Below are 15,889 nucleotides of genomic sequence, written 5' to 3' on the forward strand. Positions count from 1 at the left end.
GAACTGTCATGGCGGAGGTGGGTCATTGCCGAGGCTAAGTACATTTCCCCGCTCACGACGGGTAAAAACAGAACAGCAGATTCGGCAAAGACTTATACCTCTCTTGATAGCTCAGTGGGTAGCGTCTACTGGAGTCACTGAATAGGTTTCGTGTCAAGGGTTCGTGTCCCGACGATACCAATTCATTTATCACTTATATAAATTCCCCTTTGGCGACAATTCTCCATCGGAGATATTTCTGAGGTAGCGTGAATTTGATATTAAGCGACATTTGTAGCTTCATGATTGTATATGAATCACGGTGTGAAAAAAATTCTGGTAACATATACGTAGAATGTATAAGGAGCATATTGAGGTTAAAGGTCTCCGATGAGTGCAGAGTTTGAAGGTGGTAAGGTCCAACTGGGGCTTAAAAGTTTGAAGTCTGGATATCTGCAGCTGTATATAAACGGGATATTCACAGACATTCGAAGATGGCCATCTAATGAATAATCCTACTGTATGTCGACTAACAATTGAGGAGCACGTAGCTGAATATTGACTGAAGACCAGGAAACTAGTTAATTATAAATGTATGAGAGTTCATTAATTCTCATACATGTTCTCTAAGGCTCGGCAAGTGGGGTGGGGAGGGAGCAATACATGTCCAGTGGGCAATACCAGAATACCCAAAGTGCTGGCCAGCAATCTGAAGACAGAAATTCATCCAAGACTCTCTTGAAGTCTCACTTGCCATTGCAAATTCCGTTAGCTAAGGGCGAAATCCTCCTTAAGTGGCCTTCCACTAATAGCATCACGAAAAAGACTGTCCAACAGGTCCATCATATCGACAGCCGTTCCTCTCTCGCAGCGACAGCCATCTATCTCCCATGGAGTTGGCTGTACATCGCCCGACCTCACCTTTGGTAATGAGAGAAACAAATGCAAACAACTGTCCTTCAGTACTGTTACCCTTCGAACTCCCCATTACCATTCTTTGCATTCTCAAATACAATAATTTAACAATAATATAAAGGTTTAATATGTAGGCTTTAGGTCCTATGATCAAAGGAAACTTCGGTCAAAATGGAGAGAGAGAGAGAACAAAAACCATGGAGGTTTGATATACCTACTCTTTGTCACTATACAAAATTACATGTACAGTATATATGTAAAGAAGAAAAATGCAGTAATGATCCACTGATATAAATATCCGAGTTATACCTGTTTCTGTAACAGTAACATTCATTGATAGATGATTCACACTTGTCATGACAGGTGCTCTACTAAAGAGGCTAATAAGAGCTGTACTCGAAGGCACACATTTACTAGAAATGGATGGATTACTGTGATTGGTAAAAGATACGACAATAGAGCTGCTGCCACTCTAAGTAATTCTTTTCCAAGTTGACAAATTGATTGAGGATGAGATCTAGTTGAGTCGGTCGAGAGGACAGTGTGCTCTCAGATGTTGCCGCACCATTTAGCTTTTCCAATAGAAGTTGAATCAGATTTCTTTCCTGCAGGAAGCCGAGTGATTGAATACTATATATAAAAATTTTGACCTGTTTCCAGAATATGTTTTGTTAAAAATTGTATGCATAAATGTTTTGATATGCCGCGCACAATAGCCCCCAGCTTTTAACCACTAACTCGTAAATAAAATACTTTGTAACCTATTGGTGTAAGTGAAAGCTAATTGCTTTTAATTCTCAATAACTTTCTTGATGAATATGATGTTAATATGATTTTTTCGAACGCTAATTGAGATTATTTTTCAAAGACATGGTATATCGTAGGGCTCAGCTCTACTGGAATATCTGACAACTTTGTACATCTAGTATGATGTACAAAGCGAATTGAAATCAACGGCGTTTTTTATTATTAAATTTTGGTGTTCTGTGTACTAATGTACATAAGGAACTCTTATTCACTAATATAAACTCTATCAAAGTTTTATAAAGTTCTTCTAGCTTCTGTATATGTAGTTTTTCTCTGTGAAGAGTTTAGTTGCAACTTGATGTCCATAGTGAGCAGAAAGTTTCTGATGTACCTAACATTATTCGTCATAATGTACCTAACATTATTCATCATAATTACAGCTTGCAGAGGCTTTGCTGCTGAAGGAAACACTCAACTATGATGATGTTCAGGCTATTCTTGGACCTCCTCCTCACAGTCACAAAATGGTAGTCGAACCGCTTCAGTTTGAAGGTGAAATCAGTGCTTGGAAAGATGCAGAAAGATGAAATGGTGGTTATACTAATAATATAGAACATTTTTGCCATGAGAAATGTAGTTTTGTGAATTGTACAGGTAACATGTAAATTTAAAATTGTTTACATTTTTTTTTTTCATGGATCATTAACTTATATACCAAGGAAGGCATTGCTGAACAGTTTGTGTTGTAAATGATATATTTATATGAAATACAGACCATTATATTACAAGAGCCTCTTACTTGAGCAATCCAAGGGCAGACTAACAAGAAGTGATGGATACCTAGCAAGTGGGGTATAAGCTCCTATTTCGTTCAGCTTCAAGCATTTGATCAAAAATGTTAACTTTGCTGTAGGCCATCCAAAAAAAAAAGTTACTATTCTAATCCTTCCAGATAGCAACCTGTTGTTATAACTACTATTTCCAAAGACTTCTGTCTTATTGGTGGCCTTCATTTCTACTTACTGGTGCTTGGTGATCTTCACTGTGGTGCTTCTTTGGACTTCCTTAGCCGAACCTCCTGCTTATGGCTGATGCTCTCCCTCTTTAAACTCATTTCTAGCTTTTAATTTAATTACTATGTCTGTTGTTGACAGTCTGCTGCTGCCTTCCTTCTTATGTTGATGCTCCTGAGGTTGTGCAGGCTCGTTTTCTGTTTTATTTGTCGGTCACCTTGCTCAGTCTACCTTGTTTCCTATTCATATTTATGTTGTTGAATCAACCCTCCGTGTTGTTGCTTTGTTATGCCATATCCCTTCTGTGTCATTCACACATTTTTTTTCATTTTTCATCTGCTTTGATTTTGAGAACACATATGAATGGGTTCCCATAAGTAATGAAGTTCTGTCTCTTCTCCCGTCCACCTCTGATGAATACCTTGTCAACACTGTCAGGCCACGTTTGAATTGTCATTTAAGAAGTCGGATTGTTCAGATTCCGTAATCTTCATCGTCACAGTTATGCAAGCATTATATTGACCCCACCGGCCTCTGTTTATAAATATATAATAATATTTTGGCCACTATTCTGTTCAGCTGGAGGAGAGTCGTCCTGCCCGTCAGGCCACAGCTTCCCACACTTACACTTAGAATAGGTTTTTCTTGGTTCGAATAGTTTAATTACTTAATTTTCCTGTACTGGAATTCTCTTCATACTTCTGATGTTATTGACCATTAAAGTCTTTCATTCTTCATGAATTAGTTGTGGGACTTTTAATATTTCCTCATGTTTTTCATGACTATTATATTTTTAATATAATTTTTTAGTCTTTACTCGTGAAGTTGTAGCTATCTGATCATTTACTCTGTTTAATAAATTGTAGTTTTACCCTATTAGAGACAATAACCATCGTCATGATAGGATCAGTGTAGTTGTTTCTCTTGCCCCTTTTACCGCTCTTGTTTAGGCAAGCATTTGTGAGTTGCCTGGTTTACTTTTACTCATACTTTTTCTTACAAGATAATTACGTATATCTACTTCCGCTACTGTGGAATTTTGTTGAATTTTTTTGCATTTCATAGACTGTTGTTCTCCCTTAAAATGTATTAATTTTTAGTTGTGTGACTAATGTCATCATATTTCTGCAGGGAGAATGCATTGGTAGTTTGCCAAGTTCCTCAACTTTTTGTCCCCTTTGAGTAGCTTGCCTTCAGTATGGAGGTCGAAATTGCAACAGAAAACCTCCATGCAGTGTCAGCAAATCTTGACTAAAAATTCAGTGGCAAGAATCTGAAGGCGTGATGATCACCCCTCACTTGCAAGATGTCCTCATCTCTGGAAAGCAGATGATCGTGCTCAATCCTTAGTTGGCCTGCCTTTTAAACTCAAAGTAGTAGGCTCCAGCAAGATGATAGTATCTGCATGCCATAAAATTTACTCTAATTTTGGAATAAAATTGAAAAATTTTCTCTGCTGAAACAAATTTACATCCCTTATCTAGGGAAAAAATAATGGGATGCCCTTCGTTAGAGATGATTATAATTTTCCTTTTATTTGAATTGAAAATTAAAAGTGTCTTTTTTGTTTTATTATTACTGTAATATCCTTATTTTTTTCAGTTTTTGTATGAGGTTTTCTTTCATTTCAAGATTAAGAAATAAATAATCCATGTTACAGGCTTTATTAATGCTTTTAGGTGAATTACCCCAAAGTGTTATTTCTATTGCATTTCTGGCACGTAATTGAATATAACGCCTTTAAAGGTTGTTATTGTCTTGACAAGATACTGGAATTTTGTGAGGAAAACTGACATCATTTAATGCTGCTCTCGTACAGAACTAAGGCAGAATGTTATCGATTTTAAAAGTACTGTTTTCACCCCTATCTTACATAATTATTTATAGTTTAAAGAAGTAGCAAAGATGACACTGAGGCTTTCATCATCATGGGGTAGTTTCCTGAGTGTTCCTGTATGACAGATATCCATAAATTACTTTGCTCACAGAAAACATTCTGTTATTCCACTCAGAGTAAATACTTTATGTGCAGTGTTGGAATGTTTAAAGTGGTGTTTGTAAATGCACAAAGCATTTTTTATGTATTTGGTCATCCAAATAATACAAGTTTAGTGTAACTGCCAGGAGATTATTGGCAATAATTAGGAAAGATGGAAATACCTAAGTCTTTCAAAGGGGTCACTGGGTTCCTTTATCCTATGTATATATGAAAATGGATGCATATACGTATATGTGCGTGTGTGAGTGTTCTAGCATAACTCGAAAATGCATTGAGCCATTTCAAATTAACTTGGTATACATATAATTTACTATCTGGAAAAGAATGCTGTGGGTGTAAGACATCACTAGCACCAAAGGGGGTGGGGGTGGGAAGGGCTTCCCTGAAATGGGGCTGCCTCTGCCCATAGACTTAGTAACTAAATAAACTCTACGGGTTTATCATACCTCATTTCGGTATACATATGACTTACTATCTGGAAAAGAATAGTAACTAAATAAACTATATGGGTTTATCTTACCTCATTTCGGTATACATATGACTTACTATTGGGAAGGAAAAGAATACTTGGGGTGGGTGGGTAAGACATTACTGGCACCTAAGTAGGTGGGGTGGGAAGGGGGTGACATGTAAAAATAACTGAAAACCAGATATTAGTGTGTAATCCGTAGTTTTCAAGGTCGCTGAGATGAATGCTGACACTCCTAATGCCCTCTAAGTCCAAGTTGAGCCCCAATAGGAATGGGGGTTGAGAAGGGGTGAATATAAAATGTCAAAAATGCTGGGCAATGTAATTGAAGCAACTGTCTTAACAGGAAAGGGAGAAGAAGCGAGAGAGAGAGTAGAGGGGGTGTTAGGGAGGAGAAGAGGGAAAGAGTGAGGGAGATGTGGAGAGAGAGTGAGTGAGTGTTAGGGAGTAGAAAGAGAGAGAGTATCAGCTGTCATTCAGAGTTTTTCCCAGGCAGCACCGGGTTGGTCAGCTAGTCAATATATACAAAAATGGATTATGTATGTATGTGTGAGTGTATGTTCCAGCATAACTGAAATGCACTGAGCAATTTCAACCAAGCTTGGCATACATGACTTACTATCTGGAAAAGAATACTGTGGCGGTAAGACACCACTAGCACCAAAGGGGGTTGGGGTGGGAAGGGCTTCCCTGAAACAGGGCTGGTTCTGCCTGTAGACTTAGCAACTAAATAAATTTTACGGGTTTATCATATATAATTTCGGTATACATATGACCCTGTACTGGGTAAGACATCACTGGCACCAAAGGGGGTGGGTGTGGGAAGGGGTGACGTAAAAAAAAAACGAAAATGACAGATATTTAGTCTAATCCATAGTTTTTGAGGTCACTAAGATGAATAATGACACTCCTTATGCCCTTTAAGTTTAAGTTCAGCCCCGATAGGAAGTGGGGGTGAGAAGGGGTGAAAAATAAAATGTAAAAAATGACAGATATTTGTGCCTAATCCATAGTTTTTGAGGTCGCTGAGATGATTAGTGACACTCCCAATGCCCTTCAAGTCCAAGTCCTGCCCTGGTAGGCATTGGGGGTGAGAAAGGGTGAAATATAAAATGTTTGGCGGCGTAATTGAAGCAAATATCTTAACAGGAAAGGGAGAGAGAGCGAGAGTGAGAGGGAGAGGAAGTAAGATAAGAGAAGAGGGGGTGTTAGGGAGGAGAAAGATGGAAGGAGAGAGAGAGAGAGAGAGTAGAGGGGGTGTTAAGGAGGAGAAAGAGGGAAAGAGTGAGGGAGAGAGAGTTTTCAGAGTTTTCCTGGGCAGTGCCGGGTTGGTCACCTAGTAGTATCATATGACTAAGGTCATCAAAACAGTCAAGTGTATGATGTCAGAATGCTGAATCAGTTGCAGTGAAAATGTTTCTGTGATAGAAAACAATAAAGTTGTGTATAGAATTCTTTTTCATAAAAATCCTTGTATGTGCCAAGCATGACATTCATATGTTGTGACTGATGTATCTAATGAGAGATAGGATATATATAGAATTTACAATTGGAATGAAAATTTGTGTATTATACTGTAGCTGGTATACCAGAAGCTAAGAACTTGATCATAGCATCATTGCACTAGCTGTATCCATGATGAAAATGTTGGTGTTCATACTGAGGACATGTAACACCACTGTAAACGTGTACTGTAACTCCACTATCAACCATCTATGATATAATGAATATCATGCATTCCCACATTAATCAATAATAAGTGCGGGGCATCTATCGCACCTTAACCTAATTAAGTTGAATGTTGCTTAGCAAGGCAGAAAATAAGTTTTGGATAGAATATACTCTACTGCAATCTTGAGCACTAAAGGGGTGTTGCTATACCTTGTGACTTGCCAATATGCAGCCAAAACAAGAGAGACGAATCGGAAAACATGCAAATGCGAGTGCAGCTGCGAAGACAATGGGAAGAGAGGTCGGCGTCATGTCAACCCACGTAGCTTTAGGATTTAGTGTTCAGAGATGAGTTGAGAGTAGCTGAGAATAGCGTGGAGTACTCCACATATGAAAGCGTAGGTGCATATGGTAGGAAAAGTACAAATTTCTCTTTTAATTTGTTATATTTGTTTCGTGCAACAAGAGAGATAGCTTTTTTTCATAAATGAATTCCACATCTAATTTAATCTACCACTTACTATAGGAGAGGCCATAAGTGCACTCTGAGCTCCTACAAATATTAACACTTTATAATTACCCCTACTGTGTAGTAATGTATTGGAAATTGTAAAAATATCTTGTAAAGATACTGGGACATTATTTTATGCAAAACTGTGTTGTAATACCTCAACTTGTCACAGAAACAAAGTATCCTACTCGAAAATCATTGCTCCCTCTGTTTGTACTGTATTTGGGGCTTTAATTGCTATGCAAGAAATTAAAGTAGTGTATATTTTTCATCATCTAATATAATTAAATGAACATTCCTTTTGTAATATATATTAATAATGTGGGGATTCCCTTTGTTTTTTCTTTTCCCCCTTTGAATACCGAAGTAAAGTCTAATAACCCTTGGCAGTGTAATATCTCGATTTACTTCATTCCCTTTTTGCATTCTTATATATTTTTCATTTTCATTTTCTTATCCGCTATTTTCTGTAGACTCCAATGTGGATGGGCCACTTCTAGCAATTTCACCTCCCTTTCTTACGAGTGATCATTAATGCATCCCTTGTAGAGCTTGCAGGTCGGTCCCCAAGTTGATCCATCTTAGGAAGTTGAAATTATATAAGCGAACCAGCAAACGTTTAGTTTCCTTACCTCTGAACCACACACAGAGCGCTTTGCTCTGTGGCTTGATCAGTCAACCTTCATCATCTTGGATAGATCACCTGTTGGACACACACACACACACACACACACACACACACACACACACACACACACACACACACACACACACTCTCTCTCTCTCTCTCTCTCTCTCTCTCTCTCTCTCTCTCTCTCTCTCTCTCTCTCTCTCTCTCTCTCTCTCTCTTAGAATTACCATTGCTCGTAAAAATATATGAATTCTTGGTTCATTTATTGAAAAGTAATTGAACTTTCTCTAAAAAAATTATTTTGAGTAATACATTCGAATCCGGAAAGATCACAGTCTTATAGTCAGTTATACGACGAATAATAATGTCAATAATGGAGGGTACTAACAGAAGTTTAAGAAGGCGCCACTTGTTCTGCCTGTAAGACCTAGCCTTCCGTACCCTAGCCAACTCTCCCATAGACATTCTTCTTCAAAGGCCATACTCAGCCAATGCCAGATCAATGCTGAACTGTTCCATCCCTCCTATGAAACTGTTGTTAGAGAACAGCAGTACTGACGACTCGCTAACTGATAGCCATAGCAAATGGGACCGTGCAGGCATTTCCCATTTGTCAATGGAAGCTGCACATTTAAGGACAAGACTTTCTTAAATGAGCCAGAACTTCCCTATGCAGATTAGAGGACAGGGTCAGCTAACAGATAGCCTCTGGCATAGCCTGCAATGCCAATGCTTCCAGCAATGGCCACAGTGTCATGCCATAGCACTCTTCTAGAAAAAGCTGATTTTGGTTGGTATACAAGCGGCTATCCACAACCAGACTGACATGCCCGATGTCTTGAAATTAAAACAACTGTTTGAGTGTCCTTGAAGTTATCTACAACTATGAAAAAGCTAATAAGCTCTAGCGGGAGCACTAAGTTGTCTACGATAGCCTGCAGGTGGACCAGCAAAAACAGTGATTGAATTTACACATTCTCGCCATTATTATAAACGTTAAAACGCATTTTGCCTTACATTGAACTGATTAGCAGCCTAATATCAAATAGTCATGAAGACGATCTTTGAGCGAATCATTATTATTACCTGTCACAAGAGACCATGACTGTTTTGCACCACAGTGCAAACATTTGCAACCTACCGTGGAACTGACAAAGGTGCTGCAAAGTTATGGAAATGAGCGCCACCGAAAGTTCACATTCAAATCAAACCCACAAGACTGAGCCTCCCACAGGAACCACAGTGACCAGGATTTTACCAGTTCGAATAGCAGGTGTTGGGCAGCACTGTTACATAAATGACATTTAGCGCCAAGAAATTTGTTGTTTTGAAACTGAGTACTGTATTGTCGATAAATTATTTGAAGCTTGAAAACATTGGTTGACTTTGGTTAGCTATCATCAGCTGTGATCCCTGACAGAGCTTTTTCCCGTAGAACTGAACATTTGACAGATTCCCGCTGCCTGCCGCCAAAGAATCCAGAGTTCTTGATTTTCATGGCATCGAGGCACCGGACATCTCTCTCAGCGTGGGAAGTCATCAAGAAAGCCTCATTTTTGTCACCCCTTGCCTTTTACGTCATCACTCCTGAAGGAGAAGGCTAGCAGCATTCCCTCAGAAAAAGCCTGATTAAGAACTGCCACAGGAAGTTTCATATCTGACAGGACTGAATGAATAGTCTGTACGAACACGATTGACTGGATCACTTCAGGCTTTCCTTTAGGTTTGTCACTTATCGAATTTATATAGGCTACATATATTTACTTATGCATATAAAAAGGGATAAGTATTACACAACTATTTAAGTATAATTAAAGTTGACGCTGAATGGTTAAAATGAACATCAGCAGAATAGATTGCACTATTTTACATGACACTTGCACCTAAGTACATCATAGCTTTTCATAACAAGAGTCAATTTTCATTCTCGATCAGCGTAACTGCCACCACGCACGTCGTCTCCACAAAATCTCCAGATCTGAGCCCCAAAAGTTTTCCATGCAAGCGATTTTATATACCAAAATAGATTATATAGATTATAGTAATCGTGACCAAATTACAGTGAAATGACGTCATTCATTTAATTTACATAATTATACGACCGCAAAAGATATTTGGTTATTAAAAATTACAATAAGAAGTGTAAAAGGTTCAATTCTTTACATTAAAGTGGCATCTTGCAATAAACTGAAGTGTCTGATGCATCCTTTTCGACATGATGAACCTTCGTACGTAATACATGTAAGTGTTATCAACACACGAACTTCCTCTTTGACCCTTTCTAATTGAAGACTTTGTCATAGTATAACAAAAATGCCATCATTTTGATACCTCCACACAAAACATTGACATGTATAATACAGAATAATAATAGGCTAGACAATAGAAGAAACAAAATTATTGTTAGGAATAATGAAAACATAATGAGTTGACATGTGACTAACAACCCAGCTCCCTTTGATTAAGGTTTGCAGAAAAAAGGTGCCACGCCACATATAACCTAAACAGCACTCTTCGCTGGTAGTACTGTCACACTGGTAGAACAGTACAGTACTCATTATTTTATGTTTAATCTGACGCATAATCAGATGTCATTTTCGATAAAATTCTACAAGAGTTGGTCCCAAAGCCAATTTTGATCAAGAAAATAGGCCAGTAAGTATTATGTTAATTTTAAGAAACTGGTTAAATATTTACAAGACAAATGATTACATGTCATATCATAAAATTTTAATAAAATGCAACTAAAAATGCAAATTAGAAGGAACAATAATGATTGCAATAAACAGATAACAGAAAAAACATCAAATATTTAACAAATCATAAGATCTCTCAAAAGGGGGACAAATGAAACAAAAACTTTATATTAAACCTGGGAATTCTGAAGAGGAAGACAGTTGGGAGGTCTGGTCCTCACATTAGCTACTAACCAATAACTAGAAATTAAATTTCAGTTGCAAGATACTAGTGGGTAACCAGTTACTAGACATGTCCATCTCAGCTAGTTTGGCAGCAGCCGGGTAGGCTACTAACCAATTCCCCGATAATCCCTTTCACAAATTTTAGATGACCAATTCAAATCAGCCTTTTACCTTCATATATTCTTACAGACTGAAATGATTTTGAGTACATGAAAATAGTAGCAAAAACTTGATTTTTTAGCCGACACTTCTTACACAAGTACTAGCCAGTTACAATAAGCTTAGCCTAGCAATTGTTACGAGTCATTTATCAGAAGGCTTGGATTTTCAAAATTTACTTATTAACATTGAAGCTCAATAGCTGTGTAGTAGTATAGCTACCAGAGGGTGCAATTAACATACTCTGTTATCTAACCTCTTAATGGCATATAATCAGCTGCTAGACGTTTTCCTATTAACACTTACCTCGAAATGGAAGAATAATAGCTCGGGAGTTTTGTATCATGTACGAGGAAACAATTCTTTTGTTCCATTAGCCAAACAACTACCCGCCACGCTAAAGCCACAATCAGTTTCTGGCTATAACGTAGTCTATCTACAATGTTACATACCTTCATTTTTAAACACAGAACACTATGAAATATTAGTTTATCACATAAAAGTATATTAACTGGCCAGTAATTTAGCAAATGAGAGAAAAAATACTTGTATTCTGTTACCCAGTGCCCGAGCCTTACGCATGTTGGTCATTAAAAGCTTTTGGCAATGAACTTTATACCAGCTACCAGACATTTATCAAGAAATTAAGCAATTCGCATTACTGTATTACTTTACTATCAAGTAAGTAGTAAACAATGTGAATATTCTGTTAGTTAAATACAAGACCCTTTTCAGTCGAATATTGATTTACAAAAAACTGTTACCTTTTGACATACGAACGAATCTAGTGGCTTGGAGTTGCGCATCAGCCATAAGGGAATATTTCTTTCTTATATATTATTTTAGCTAACCAGAGATTCTACTACGAATATATATACTGCAAATAATTCCTAGTTCTCGTCTGTACTGCCGGTTACCTTGAAGGACATTTATGAGAAAATCCGGGATGCTGAAATTCTCTTATCACTCTTAACATAAATAAAAATCTAGTAGCTGGGTGGTCATGATGCATAGCTTACATAGCCTTAAAGGCTACACATTATCATTTTTCAACCAGTTATAAACTGGAACACCAAAGGCCTTGACCTGTTACATTAACGAAGTTGGATTTTTTACATCTGAAAATTTTAGGAATTTTTTTCAGTGATACCAATAAATGAACATTTAAAAATATTTGCGTACCAAAGACTTTCACCAAGATCTCTTTTTATTTATTTAAAGTTCCACAAAAGGGTCTCATACCATATCACTTGCATTCATACAGAACTGTTAAAGGTAATCGTCCAATTTACTTCTTTAAATGAAAGGAACAAAAATATGAAAGGGTCTCAGGATGGGTTTTTAGGAGAAAACTAATGTAAATGACACCCTTTATTCTTTCTGGTATAGATATTATAGCCAAATGGAGATTTTCCTTTCTAGACTAAATAGTTCACTTATCATCAGTTTTTTTAAGTCGTAGTCTGTAATAAACATTTTATTTGTCAAAATAACAGTAACAAAGGTGACTATGACAATAAGAATAATAGGATGTTGGAGGACGTAGCAAGCAGAGACCTTATGGCTGTCATTTCACCCTCAGAACTTTAATATACTTCCAGGAAACCATTTTGAGGACCAGAGACTCCTATCATGATTTCTGAGATCAGGAGAACAAATGCGTTTCAACTTGTCTAAGACCTACAAAACTGGACAAGGTAAAAAAATAAAAATAAAAGCATTGGAGGGGGTAAATAATTACCAACCCCAAGTACTTGCCTAACAAATGATCAATATCAGAGGAAAAGGACATGTTGGCTTTTAAATTAAGGCCATAGCAGAAACATTTTTTTGGAAATATTAACTCCAGTATAAACCTACTTATCAAGTTTCATCAAAATCAGGGATAAACAAAATGCTGGTTGTTTACTCATGGCCTAGAAACAGTCCAAGGTTAATCACAATAGGGTCACCAAACGGTTTAGTAGCTACTTACTAAATTTGATAAAAAAAAAAAAAAAAAAATTGGGCTCAACAAACTCCGAGGTAAATACCTAACAAATTTGATAATCAGAGAAATGAGATATTAAAAACAAACAATTTCACCTTTATATTAACATTTGACCTTGGAAAACAGGTCAAATTTAAACACATTTTCTAGAATAATCACAAATATCAAGAGAAATGCCTAAAAGGTTTCATAAAAATCAGAAAAAAAATGTTGACTTGTAACATCAGTAAGTCAAGGTAAAATATGCTGGGGAAAACTACTAACCTTAAAAATCTGAGTCACAATTTATAGTAACACCTGTGTGCCTCTGAAAACCAAATATGTCGAACTACATTCATTTCTGATGTAATTAATGATATACAGTACAACTTTGACTTCTAAGTTGACCTTGATAAATATATTAAATTTAAAGATACTTCTGATAAAATATTTTGATAATCACTAAACTGTCAAGAAAAGGGAACACGGAGAATAATACTATTACTGCTAATAACAATTATGATGATACAATAAATCACAATAAGAACAATACCTTACAATGATAATAATGATGATAATATGCATATAGTACCTCCGATTGTCGCTCAGTACTTAAAGGTTTCTCATGCAAATAAACTCATTTTTGTGGATTTAACAACATTTATTTTGAAGTGATTACAATTTATATAGTTATACTGTATGTATATGCATCCACACACACGCACACTTACATACATATACATATACCTGTATATATATATATCTATATAATATATATTATATATACAGTATATATATATATATATATATATATATATATATATATATATATATATATATATATATATTCACAAACAATAAGTTACAAATGTAATTTAATATCCAATTCGCTCTACTTCGGGGAATATCACTGAAGGAGAATTATAATTCAGTACCTGGGAGACTACCGCCAAGTCTGACAGTACGTATCGACGACTTTCAATATATATGTATATATATATATATATATATATATATATATATATATATATATATATATATATATATATATATATATATATATATATATATATATATATTATATATATATATATATATATATATATATATATATATATACATAGATATAAATAATATATTATTTGAACATAATCACACACTGTACAGAACTAAAGTTTTTACTTATGTGATATTTTGCTTTCTCAGATAGACGATCATTCTTGGGCTGGGTGCCAAATTAAATTTTTGGTAACTATTTGTGACGTGGCACACATTCCCCTCCTTTTCACTCTATTTTTTATAAAACGAATTGTTCTAACGTTTCCACGCTTAATTCTCACACATTCTTCTGTAGCCTAACCATCTGTGTTTATTAACTACAGTACTTGTATTTAACAGATATCTACCACACCTTTTTCTTCTAAAGCCTTTACAAGTACTCATTATTCTGACAGTACTTTGTAATGTCAGAATAATGAAAAATTGTAAAGGCACATATCCTTTCTCTTTAGTAGGCTATGTTAATTAAATGTCAGTCTTTAAACAAGATTTCCCTCAGGTGTAACTTTGCTCCCATGTGGGCAGCTGGAAGCCAACTCATGTGTATCCATTTTTTCCGATTTCTACTTGAACTTACATGGTTCTGAGCAACAGACAAGTGTAATGGGGATTCTTCCTACGAAGCTGTCTCCCCAACTAGCATGGTCACCCTGGAAGTCTCTCCCCCTGTGGAGTGGGAACATTTGTATGCAAAAAGTTTTGTGTGAAATCAGGTAACTACCCTGGCACTTAACAGTTTCTCTGGGTTCATCTCACCTGCATCCTTCGTGCTTGTCACCTGCTTGCCCTAGAATTGGGTGATCTCCAGGTCTAGGTGGGCCCTGGGTGATCTCAGTATGACACTGACTTGTAGTCACTCTCATCAAAATTATGTTGATTGTTTAAAGATATTTTATATGTCTTACTTAAAAATTATCCAATATTTAAGACCTATTCCCTATTTCAATTAATTCTTTAAGCTAGAAATTAGCTTTGTACATCTGCTACAGAGTTGGCCTGGAAAGTCAGATGAGCCCGAGCATTGTCTTTGGTGATCTGACTCCTTTCTTAACAAAGCTCTCCTTTATAAGTTGTACACAGTAAACCTTATTCGTTTCTTTACTGAGTTCATATCTTCCTCTGAATGGAAGTTACACGGTGTTAAAAAAAAATTAATCTGAGAAAAGTGTTCCATAAAGTTAACATAAATAATCCCTGAAAGTTAAAAATAGAACAATTTGATGTTCAAATGTTGATATCAAGTTACAGATATGACTATGGAATTTAATCATCTTTTGTTTGGTTGTTAAGTTGTGCTTACTGATGCTTGAATTAGTAAAGAAGTTTTAAGAGCATCCAAGGATGGGAGTAAGAAAATTACACTGATGAAGTCCTGTTTGACTTTGTAGTTTGTCTGAAATTTATGGGACTTTAAATCCACATGTGTATGGTCAGTCCCACTACAGCTATAAAAGCTGGTCCACTCTCGCAGATCACTACCAGTGCAAGAAAGACAGTGCATCTTCCTGCTATGAGAAAACCAACTGACCAGTTTTTGGGAGTGCCCTATTAGCTTTCAGAGAAGCAGCCACAAGTTTGTCATAACAGTGATCACTTTACATCTCCCCTAATTGCTAAGTCAAGTAAAAGTTATTCCTCTTTCTTCGAAAGAGTGCATTTCTTGGTTTAAATCTGTCTGCACAGTAAATCCTTTTTAAAGTTTCTTACAGTTTTCATGGGCCATTCGGTTCTTCTTTGTTCCTAAGTGGTTGGATCCTCTCTTTTCTGCACAATTCTTTTGAATTGGATATAATTCTTTGTTTTCACTGCAAAATGGATCCTCTCTCTTTCTGCACTGTTCTTCTCC

General features: G+C 36.3%; 2 protein-coding genes across 3 annotated transcripts in view; one reads left to right on the top strand and one right to left on the bottom strand.

The window, feature by feature from the left end:
• Nucleotides 1-4,311, top strand: part of Spg7 (Paraplegin) — a 794,115-nt gene extending 789,804 nt beyond the window's left edge. Inside the window, 1 exon segment of the mRNA XM_067084903.1 lies at nucleotides 2,082-4,311. Coding sequence (XP_066941004.1) covers nucleotides 2,082-2,228 — 147 coding nt within the window. The 3' untranslated portion in view covers nucleotides 2,229-4,311.
• The window catches only part of INPP5E (Inositol-3-phosphate synthase), an 830,915-nt gene that overhangs the window by 1,651 nt on the left and 813,375 nt on the right, over nucleotides 1-15,889 (bottom strand). The gene's annotated exons all lie outside the window — the stretch shown is intronic.

Source organism: Macrobrachium rosenbergii, chromosome 41 (assembly GCF_040412425.1).
Source record: "Macrobrachium rosenbergii isolate ZJJX-2024 chromosome 41, ASM4041242v1, whole genome shotgun sequence".
Classification (NCBI taxonomy): Eukaryota; Metazoa; Arthropoda; class Malacostraca; order Decapoda; family Palaemonidae; genus Macrobrachium; species Macrobrachium rosenbergii.